Source organism: Oncorhynchus masou, chromosome 14, assembly GCF_036934945.1.
Source record: "Oncorhynchus masou masou isolate Uvic2021 chromosome 14, UVic_Omas_1.1, whole genome shotgun sequence".
Lineage (NCBI taxonomy): Eukaryota > Metazoa > Chordata > Actinopteri > Salmoniformes > Salmonidae > Oncorhynchus > Oncorhynchus masou.
In genome coordinates this window covers 1,442,256-1,454,286 of record NC_088225.1, presented here as the reverse complement: position 1 = coordinate 1,454,286, position 12,031 = coordinate 1,442,256, and the positions used below count along the sequence as shown (strand labels likewise).

The 12,031-nt window shown below is 41.0% G+C and overlaps 1 protein-coding gene across 1 annotated transcript in view; it reads right to left on the bottom strand.

Annotated features, from left to right (window-relative positions):
- Positions 1-12,031, bottom strand: part of LOC135553939 (corticotropin-releasing factor receptor 1-like) — a 168,794-nt gene that overhangs the window by 87,305 nt on the left and 69,458 nt on the right. Inside the window, exon 3 of the mRNA XM_064985886.1 lies at positions 495-548. Within this exon, the coding sequence (XP_064841958.1) occupies positions 495-548 (54 nt within the window). The remainder of the gene's footprint in view (positions 1-494; positions 549-12,031) is intronic.

Genomic DNA, 12,031 nt, shown 5'->3' with positions numbered 1-12,031 from the left:
GACATTAAACCAAATATAAACAAAAATAGGACCGTAAAATAAAGTGTACTGGGTAAATTGTCTAATATAATTGTCCCAATGCAATTTCCATCCTAATAATTTCCATCCTAATAAGTATGAAAACGAACGTTTCTCTACACCCGCAATAACATGTAACCAATAACATTTGATTTGATTTGTATAGTTTTGACTGATACAAATGAAATGTCCAGTGTTTGATTCAAGTTGAAACACGATCATCAATACATTTGTCGTTATTCTCTTCACAAAAAAAATCTAAAGCAAAATGTAACTAAACGGATTCTGATCGAAAATGCAAATAAAGCCCCGGACGGACACCCGTTTTCTCTCTATCTAAATGAATGCAGCTCTTTGGTGTTACACACCGTGAATCATATCTTTGGCGAAAGCATCAAAAAGTGACACATAAACCGACACCCGGCTATACACACTTACACTTTTTGGGACCACAGGAACACTTCTACTGTACTCACCGGCGGTGACATTGCTGGGTGTGAGGGTCAGATTCCACAGTGCCAACGTACGTGCTGAAACACAAGAGGAAAATCAGATATTAATGCACCACTAAAATATACAGGAAACGCATGAATAAAACCGTATGACATTTACAATTCATTTATCGTCCTATTCAGGTTTGACACGAAGATGGATATGTGTCTGATCAATGCTGACAACAAAAAAAGAAAGAGACTCATGTCATAAAAGTCTTGGAATTATCTTCTTTTGTATTCTGTCCCCCATTTACCTTTAAAAAGGTGTTACCAGTCAACATAGACAACTGGCACCCAAAACGCAACACTTGTGAAATAATTTAAACAGTCGGACAAGGTGGAACACAAGAGACAAAAAGCGGATTCGTCTTAGATTAACATCTGCAGGCAAATGATGCTCGTCACTCTGTAACCAACCATTCCTTACGCCCCATTCCCCTTATCCCTCACCAACACCCTCATCCCACTCCTCTCCCCTTACATTTCCACAGCACTTCATTTCATGCTATGCATAATATATACATGGAAATATTCCCTTTTTCTCTCCGGCATATGCTTTGATGTACAGTTGCATTATTCAAATAGTGCAGGGTACCTGGCACCCATGGAGCATGTTTCGTTTGAGCCAGGCCCACATCGCATCTCATCACGAAGGAAGCCTAGCACTCATGACTGCCAAAAAGTTCCTTCCAAACATAATTTCATGCCTGTCTACCTTCTCTATTCCCCTCACTGAACTTAGATCAAAGGACAACTGGACAGAGGATGCTGTCTATGTAAATAAAACAAATATATATTCAAATATATATAAAGTACAGGCAGTTTGGGCTGTTTTTTAATAAGGTGTTAAAGTCAGAGGCAGTCTCACATGAATGGACAGACCGTTCTTTCATTTAATCTTAGATCATCCTCAAGTCCTGAGCCGAAATATAGAGGTCACACAGCACACTGTAGTGGCTCAAACACACAACCCATTTCATCCTCAAAACACAGCTAACTGTTTTCCATGACACATCCTGTATCGTTGGTGTATTCACATCCCATTTTGGTGGGAGTCCATGTTCGTGTCTGGTACATTGGCCTTGCTAGATGGCCATGTAAATGTTGATGTGATGGTTGATAGTTACGATGCATTTTCACAGCCCCCAAAAGGTGTCTCTTAGGCTCTCAGTCTGTTCCCCCTAACTGCCTCTGTGGCTGCCATCCACTGACATAAAACAAGTTGTCCCAAGAACACGATTTCAGCATAAACGGTTGTGTTATGTTCAGAGAAAGACACACATAGACAAGTATCCAAGCACTTAGCACACATGCACACACGCTGTGAGCACTGTGAGGACATGCGGTCTACTAGTTAGAGGGTAGGTCACACAGACAGCACACACAGCATGTGGGATACTACATTGATAACACAAGTCCTACAATCCATCCTCAGAATTATTCTATACTAGAGGAACTCCCCAGGGACGTACTCACTCGTGATGACTGTGTCCACGCTCCACAAACATTACCATAACATCCTCCCCTAACAGGCTCTGGACATGGCTTCTGACAAGATATCCTTTATAAATAGTTATAATTAGAGAAGCTGCACCCTATGGGCCCTGGTCAAAACTTGTGCACGACATAGGGTGCCATTTGGGATTCAGACATTCCAGAGAGACTTCAGGCCCCTAGTGATCCTATGCCCTTGGTTAAGGGAGCTTTCAGGTTCAGTGAATCTCTGCATGGGTAGATAATTATTATGTCAAAGGACCAGGCCAATGAGATAACATGCCCTGCAACCTATACAGGCTCAGAGCCAATACAGTGCAAGCTGATCCCTGTGATCTCTCTGATACATCGAAAACCCATAGAGATACACAGTATTGAATTTGCTTTTCCATCTCAGTCAACAATTTTATAGTACTGTATGTATTCAATGGGAAATCTAATAGATCACCCATCTCCAAAGACCGAGCCCCATCTCATGACGTTCTTCTGTACAGTAGCAGAGGTCAATGCCCTCTATTCTACCAGTGTGGCTGACTGAACACAACTGAAGAGAGTTCAAAGTCACCCTACTCTAGCTCTCAGAGTGTACACTTCACACTGGTCTCAAAAACTCTATCAAGAAATCAAACATCACACATCTACGAGAGACAGGCGCCACTCCTCAGTGCACTGGTGGAACTGTTGCCTCTAAACCAGCTACCATAACAATAGCCAACAGCATACCATCCTGCATCCCTCTGCTGGCTTGCCTCTGAAGCTAAGCAGATTTGGTCCTGGTCAGTCTCTGGATGGGAGACCAGCTCCTGCTAAAAGTGTGTTGGAGGACCAGTGGGATGCACTCTTTCCTCTGGTCTAAAATAAAATATCCCAATACCCCAGGACAGTTATTGAGGACATTGCTCTTTCAGATGGGATGTTAAAACCTCTTTTGGCTAGGGGGCAGTATTCGGAAGTTTGGATGACTGACGTTCCCAAAGTAAACTGCCTGTTACTCAGGATATGCATATAATTGGTAGCAGTGTATAGAAAACTAAAACTGTTACAATAATAACTGATATGACAGGCGAATACCCGAGGAGAATCCATCTAGAATTCTTTTTTTGAGAACACAGGCAAGTTCAACGCTAGTCTGGGATATTCAAAGGAATTCCTCCCAGACTGCAGTTCCTATGGCTTCCACTAGAAGTCAACAGTATTTAGAAAGGGTTTCAGGTCTGTTTTTTGAAAAATGAGCAAGTAGTTGTAGTTTTTCTAAGGTGTCCCTCGTTAGGACTCCAGTCTTGTGGCGCGCATGATTGAGGGCGCGCACTTCGTTATTTATCTCCGGTATTGAACATACTACATTGCGTCTTAACTTGTATTGTTTATTTACATATTAGGGTACCTGAGGATTGATTAGAAATGTTGTTTGACTTGTTTGGATGAAGTTTACCCATAACATTTGGGATTCCTTTGTCTGCATGTTGAACGAGTGGAACGGGTGGATTACTGAATCAAATGCACCAAATAAACATACTTTTTGGGATATAAGGAAGGACTTTATCGAACAAAACAACCATTTGTTGTGTAGCTGGGACCCTTGGGATTGCAAACAGAGGAAGATCTTCAAAGGTAAGTGATTTATTTTATCGTTATTTTTGATTTTTCTGACACCTCTGCTGGTTTGAAAAATGTTTTTAATGCTGTTGTATGCGCTGTCCTCAGATAATCACATGGTATGCTTTTGCCGTAAAGCGTTTTTGAAATCAGACAACGCGATTGGATTATCAAGTTGTTAAGCTTTTAAACGATGTAAGACACTTGTATTTTCATGAATGCTTAATATTACGATTTTTCTATTTTGAATTTCGCGAACTGCAATTTCACCGGATGCTGTAGAGGTGGGACGCTAGCGGAATACCTAGCCCACATGTGTCCTGACTCTCTGTGGTCATTAAAGATCCCATGGCAATTATTGTAAGAGTAGCGGTGTTAACTTCTTGATGCACCCATCCCGGGTGCATTAGCGGGATCATTTTCGTCAACCACTGCTGAATTGCAGATCGCCAAATTCAAATTAAATTACAAAAAATATTTAATTTTCATGAAATCACAAGTGCAATATAGCAAAACACAGCTTAGCTTGTTGTTAATCCACCTGGCGTGTCAGATTTCAATAAAGCTTTTTGGGGAAAGCATACCAAGCGTTTATGTAAGGACATCTGTCTCAGTAGACAAAATATTACAAACAGCTAGCAGCCATGTAGATTGGTCACGAAAGTTAGAAAAGCAATAAATTAAATCGCTTACCTTTGATGATCTATAGATGTTTGCACTCAAGAGACTCCCAGTTACACAATCAATGTTCCTTTTGTTCCATAAAGATTATTTTTATATCCAAAATACCTCCATTTGGTTGGCACGTTATGTTCAGAAATGTTCAAAATAGAGGTTAGAGTGTTTTCTGTCCAAATCTGACAATTATATGCATATTCTAGATTCGAGGGCCTGAGAAATAGGCAGTTTAATTTGGGTACGTTTTTCACCCAAACATCAAAATACTGCCCCCTACACTCAAGAGGTTAACCCCAGTGTTCTGGCTAAATTCCAAATCTTGCCATCATGGCCACCTAATTATCCCCAGCTTGTAACACTTCCCCAGGTTGTTGCTGTGAATGTGTTCTCAATGTGTTCACTATAGGCCAGAATGTAGGAATTACTTATGGTGGTCATTTAAATAACTTTTTTAAGAGGGACGTTCAATACTACAACCAATTCAACAACTTGTTGGTGTAATAGCATTGATCAATCATGGCTGTGGTGGCATCTTGGCCTTCAGTGGTCCATTAAGGGGAGACAGACACTGATTCAGGAAATCTGAGATGAGATGTTAATCACTGTTTGATCCGCATACTTTCCCTAAGCTTCCCTCTGTTTAATGGGCACACATATCAGAGATGGATGGAGCCAGGAAGAGAGAGAATGAGACAGAAAATGAGAAAGAGGGAGAGAGAGAGAGTACTCTCTTGACATGTCAAAGGGAGGAAACATCTATTGCAGATAGAAGGATACATGGTGGAAAGGAAAATCAAATCCATAGGAAAACATGCTCTGAATCCTGAGAATGGAATGACAAAGCCTATAGAATAAACGACCAGTCATACAATTATGGGGGCTGTTTAATATCTTACTGGATGCATTACGTTTACACAGCAGCAAGTAATAATGTGAGGGCGCCGCTGTAAATAACCCCATTGAAGTTCTGTTCAATAGTCACCATGGACACAGAACAAATGCACAACCCCCCCCCCACACACACACACACACCCACAAGTTTGATATGTTAACGTCTATTGACGCCAGCCAACCCCTGTCAATGCGCTGACTTCTAAACAGCAGTTCTTAGAACAGTTTATTGAAGTGGGCTGAGACGATTGTGTTAAACAAAGTCAATGAGTTCTCTCTGCATTAATTGCTTGTCTATTAGATCCTGAGTGTTCTTTCTCAGCACTGCAACAACCTTAATTATAAGCCACTACCACCATGTACACCTCCTTTCTCTGCTCATAACAATTTATCACAGGGGTGCTCATTAAGCCTGTGGATCAAAAGGATATGGATTATTCTTGCTTTCTACAAAGCTGTTCATTGCAACCAAATAGTGGCTAATGTGTGTCTCGTCCTTCGATATCCCTTCAAAATCACGTGTAGCTAATTAAAGAGCTGGGCACTGTGTGTGTGTGTGTGTGTGTGGGGGGGGATGTGTGGGTATGTGCGCGTGGCTGCGCGTTGGTGCTTGTTACTGAACCATTTGATCTTTAAAGGGAGAATAAAATAGCTTATTGCATTAGTAGTGAATGGCTTCCATCCAATTAGCAGGCTTATTCAAGGGAGACAACATCAATACTGCAGCTTCATCAGCAATTTTGCGGAGATTTACTATATTTCTGCATCAACGTAAACTGCTGAACTGGCTATAACCTAGAGTTAAGGTAGCAAAGAAATACTTTCAGCAATAATAAGTTATTAAAATACTGAGCTATATTGTATGCAAACATTTCTTTTGTTATATTATTCTATGCTAATACAATTACTCATAGAAATAGATTTTGTTTAACAAGTAATAGATTTTTTGTATATCCCCAAGCACACATCAAAATCCACAAATAATATTTTAATTGGCCACAAAATCAACATTTTGCATTGGCCATCTCTGTCTCCAAACTTAAAACCCAATGAAAGCTGGTGGTTTGAATTGTAGAGGGTGGTGCAAAAACACAGACGAAGGGTACCAAAGATCTAGAAGGAGTTTGTATGGAGAAGGATTATGTATGGAGGAATGGTCTAAGCTGTGTGTTCTCTAACACATACAACAGCTCAGCGCCATCATCTTCGCAAGGTGAGGTATTGAAAACGGGGGTCAATAATTTTGACCTCTATGTTTTTGGAAGAAAAAAAAAGATATTACTTGTTGAACAAAACATCTTTCTCTGAGCAATTGTATTGGTATAAAATAATATAATTTCCCACCATTTTTTGGAACATACCATATAATTCAGTATTTCAATTATTTATTTTATACAGTCATTTTTGCACATCTTTTCAAGCGTGTCAATAATTTTAGAGCCCCAATGTATTTGCAAAGCTTTCGTCTTGTCAGAGATGTTCACATTTTGTATTTTGCGTTTTGTATTACACTGGGCTGAACTACACACCAATGTATTTTCTAACAAGATACTTTCGAAGTCTGTCATTTCTATATTCAAAATACGTTTCTATACCAATTTTTTATAGAGCTGTTCACAATTTGTTGTCCCCTTTCACCCTACACTGGTATCAAACGTCTGATGGCACTATGGTGTGATAAGAGGGTCTGCTAAATGTACAGTGCATTCAGAAAGTATTCAAACCCCTTTTGTTAGGTTTCAGCCTTATTCTGAAATGGATGAAATTACTTTTTTTTCTCGTCAATCTACACTCAAAACCACATAATGACAAAGTGTGCCAAGTGTTTGTTTTTTTATGTTTGCAAATGTAATACAACTTAAAAACAGAAATACCTTATTTACATGAGTATTCAGACCCTTTGCTATGAGACTCGAAATTGAGCTCAGGCGCATCCTGTTTCCTGTTTCTAACTTGATTGGAGTCCACCTGTGGTAAATTCAATTGATTGGACATTATTTGGAAAGGCACACATCTGTCTATATAAGGCAACATAGTTGACAGTACATGTCAGAGCAAAAACCAAGCCATGAGGTCGAAGGAATTGTCCGTAGAGCTCCGAGACAGGATTGTGTCGAGGCAAAGATATGGGGAAGGGTACCAACACATTTCTGCAGCATTGAAGCCCCAAAAGAACACTGTGGCCTCAATCATTCTTAAATAAAATACATTCGGAACCACCAAAACTCTTCCTAGACTTGGCCCCCCGGCCAGACTAAGCATTAGGAGGAGAAGGGCTTTGGTCAGGGAGGTGATCAAAAACCCGTTAGTCACTCTGACAGAGCTCCAGATTCCTCTTTGGAGATGGGAGAACCTTCCAGAAGGACAACCATCTCTACAGGCCTTTATGGCAGAGTGGCCAGACAGAAGCCACTCCTTGGTAAAAGGCACATGACAGCCAGCTTGGAGTTTTCCAAAAGGCATTTAAAGGACTCTCTGACCATGACAAACAAGATTCTCTGATGAAACCAAGATTGAACTCTATGGCCTGAATGCCAAGCATCACATTTGGAGGAAACCTGGCACCATCCCGACGGTGATGCATGGTGGTGGCAGCATCACGCTGTGGGGATGTTTTTTTGCAGCAGGGACTGGGAGACTAGTCAGGAACAACGGAAAGATGAACGGAGCAAAGTACAGAGAGATATTTCATGAAAACCTGCTCCAGAGAGCCCAGGACCTCAGACGAGAGCAAAGGTTCACCTTCCAACAGAACAACGACCCTAAGCACACAGCCAAGACAACGCAAGAATGGCTTCAGGACAAGTCTCCGAATGTCCTTGAGTGGCCCAGCCAGAGCCCAGACTTTAACCCGATCGAACATCTCTGGAAAGACCTTAAAATCGCTCTGCAGCGACGCTCCAACATGCAATCTGACAGAGCTTCAGAGGATCTGCAGAAAACAGTGGGAGAAACTCCCCAAATACAGGTGTGCAAAGCTTGTAGCATCATACCCAAAAAGACTGGATGTTGTAATCACTGCCAAAGGTGCTTCAACAAAGGGTCTGAATACTTAAGTAAATTTGATATGCCCCTCCCCCCAAAAAATTGCTTTGTCATTATGAGGTACTGTGTGTAGATAGATGCACATTTTTTTTAATCCATTATAGAATAAGCCAGTAACGTAACAAAAATGTGCAAAATGTCAGAGTCTGAATACTTTCCGAATGCACTGTATATCTAAAACATTCGAATTGAAACTAGACCTATGACAATACCCAGTGTGCTTTTCAGTTGTTACTTTTCACATATACCTTTACATTTTGGTCATTTAGCAGACACTCTTATCCAGAGAAACAGTGCATTCAACTAAGGTAGAGTAACGCCAACATACCACAGTCATAGCAAGTAAGATGTTTCTGTAACTGTTACTGAGAATGTTGTTGCTGTTTGGCTGGCTACTTGCAGATGTAATTTTGTATTTAAAAAAACAATACTTTGCAAAAGTAGAATATTTTATTTGAATACATTGTTTTTTAGGGTATTTTGGAGTAGTATTTTGTCATTGTAATTTGTCATTCATGCCCATCCCTAAGATGTGTTTTCCCCTTTCATGTAGAAGTTGAAAAGACAAGGAAAAAACACCTCTGATGGCTGACAGGGGTGGGCCGGGCAGACTATGTTCCCGTTTGTCGTGTGTCATCTCAGAACTTTTTCATTATTGATTTCCCAAGAGTTCTCTGGAAGAAGGTGTTGACCCCATGACATGAGAATGACAGTTGAAGAAAAAAAACGTTACATTTCTTTATTTGTGAACTCTAAATCTAGCAATATTTCTGACCTTTTCCTCTGAAAAAGACACAAAATAACCTATAACCAATGTTTGATGAAGTGTACAGTCGTGGCCAAAGGTTTTGAATGACACACACATGAATTTTCAAAGACTCTGCTGCCTCAGTTTGTATGATGGAAATTTGCATATACTCCAGAATGTTATGAAGAGTGATCAGATGAATTGCAATTAATTGAAAAGTCCCTCTTTGCCATGCAAATTAACTGAATCCTAAAAAAAAACATTTCCACTGCATTTCAGCCCTGCCAGAAAAGGACGAGCTGACATCATGTCAGTGGTGTGAGTGTTGACGAGGACAAGGCTGGAGATAACTCTGTCATACTGATTGATTGTTATTTTTGTGCATTGCACACACATAACAGACTGGAAGCTTCAAAAGGAGGGTGGTTATTGGAATCATTGTTCTTCCTCTGCAATCATGGTTACCTGCAAGGAAACACATGCCGTCATCATTGCATTGCACAAAAAGGGCTTCACAGGCAAGGATATTGCTGCCAGTAAGATTGCACCTAAATCAACCATTTATCGGATCATCAAGAACTTCAAGGAGAGCGGTTCAATTGTTGTGAAGAAGGCTTCAGGGCGCCCAAGAAAGTCCAGCAAGCGCCAGGACCTCCTCTTTTTAAGTTGATTCAGCTGCAGGATCGGGGCACCACCAGTACAGAGCTCGCTCAGGAATGGCAGCAGGCAGGTGCATCTGCATGATCAGTGAGGTGAAGGAGGATGGCCTGGTGTTAAGAAGGGCAGCAAAGAAGCCACTTCTCTCCAGGAAAAACATCAGGGACAGAATGATATTCTGCAGAAGGTACAGGGATTGGACTGCTGAGGACTGGGGAAAAGTAATTTTCTCTGATGAATCCCCTTTCCGATTGTTTGGGGCATCCGGAAAAATCTTGTCTGGAGAAGACAAGGTGAGCACTACCATCAGTCCTGTGTCATGCCAACAGTAAAGCATCCTGAGACCATTCATGTGTGGGGTTGCATCTCAGCCAAGGGAGTGGGCTCACTCACAATTTTGCCTAAGAACACAGCCATGAATAAATAATGGCACCAACACATCCTCTGTGAGCAACTTCTCTCAACCATCCAGGAACAGTCTGGTGACAAACAATGCCTTTTCCAGCATAATGGAGCCACTTGCCATAAGGCAAAAGTGATAACTAAGTAGCTCGGGGATCAAAACATCAATATTTTGGGTCCATGGCCAGGAAACTCCCCAGACCTTAATCCCATTGAGAACTTGTGGTCAATCCTCAAGAGGCGGGTGGACAAACAAAACCCCACAAATTCTGACAAACTCTAAGCATTGATTATGCAAGAATTGGCTGCCATCAGTCAGGATGTGGCCCAGAAGTTAATTGACAGCATGCCAGGGCGGATTGCAGAGGTCTTGAAAAAGAAGGGTCAACACTGCAAATATTGACTCTGTGCATCAACTTCATGTAATAGTCAATAAAAGCCTTTGACACTTATGAAATGCTTGCAATTATACTTCAGTATTCCATAGTAACATCTGACAAAAATATCTAAAGACACTGAAGCAGCAAACTTTGTGGAAATTAATATTTGTGTCATTCTCAAAAACGTTTGGCCACGACTATAGAGGAAATATATTTGGCATCCTTTCTCCTAACCATCTTTTAACAGACTGGGTAAAAAGGAATCAAAGAAGTGATAAAGATAAATATTCACATTGAATCCCATTATAAACACTATCATGGTGAGTGAGAGATATGGATGATTTCATCCTTGATATGACTAGATAATGTGCTTGACATGATTCTCGATGCTTCAACTTTCATAGCCCTCTGTATAGCCAACTGTACACCTGTCTGAAGGTTTGTGCTACAGGTCAAACTGTTGTTTCATTACAGGTCAAATGAGTCTTGAATCTTGTCAGTCAAACCCTCATAGTGTTGGAAGCCATAAAGACGGGCCCACGAAGTGTGCTCCATGACCTGACATCTCTTCCCCATGCAGTCTCTGATAATTTAGAGATAATCCATCATAGATTTTATCGGATCTGAGCTCCACCAATGTCCTCAAACACACTGCGTATACACATACAGCACAGAGCAATCGCTCCACATAATCTTTTTGATTGGCCTTTGAAGTGAAAGTGAGGGGTGAAGGGTGCGAGGGGTGAGAGGACTAATCCTTATGGAAAAGAATATGCAATCATCACAGACTACTCCTAGATTGATACGGAGGGTAACTGAGGTGCAACTCTAAGTCCCATCACCACCACAGACAATTAGACAGTCTTGATAAACTGTTCATGCAAAAAGATCCCACAGCCTATGGAAATCTCCTGCCCACACCTTTGTCATGTAGTCAAGTCAACTTCAGACAATGCCAGTGTCCGAAATGGCACCCTATTCACTCTATAGTGCACAAATGTTGACCCTATTCCTTATATTTTAACATGTAACCTTTATTTAACTAAGCATGTCAGTTAAGAACAAATTCTTATTTACAATGACGGCCTAACCCGGGACGATGCTGGGCCTATTGTGCGCCACCCTATTGGACTCCCAATCACGGCCAGATGTGGTACAGCCTGGATTCAAACCAGGTACTGTAGTGATGCCTCTGAGATGCAGTGCCTTAGACCGCTGCACCACTTGGGAGCCCATATACTGTTATGCACTACTTTATCCAGAGCTCTATGGGCCATAGTCAAAATTAGTGTACTTTAAAGCCAATAGGGTGCTATTGAAGACACATCCAATGTCTTTTTATAACTGAAGGGTGAACTGCGATTTGTGATGGGCCAATTGAACCATCTGGGAACAATAAGAATGGCACTACTGACAGAGGTAATAGCACATCTCACAACAACCCCTTATATCTGAGTGCATGTCGGGTACTTTCGTCTCATCACAATTTCATCTCGGAGTGTCTTCCTTTCACCTCAACACAATTTCATCTGAAATATCTCAAGTGCTCTCTGAACAAAGCTACTGTACTGTATACTGTATAGCTCACTCTAGGAAAGTCTTAAAGAGCAACTAGACATAAAAAAAAT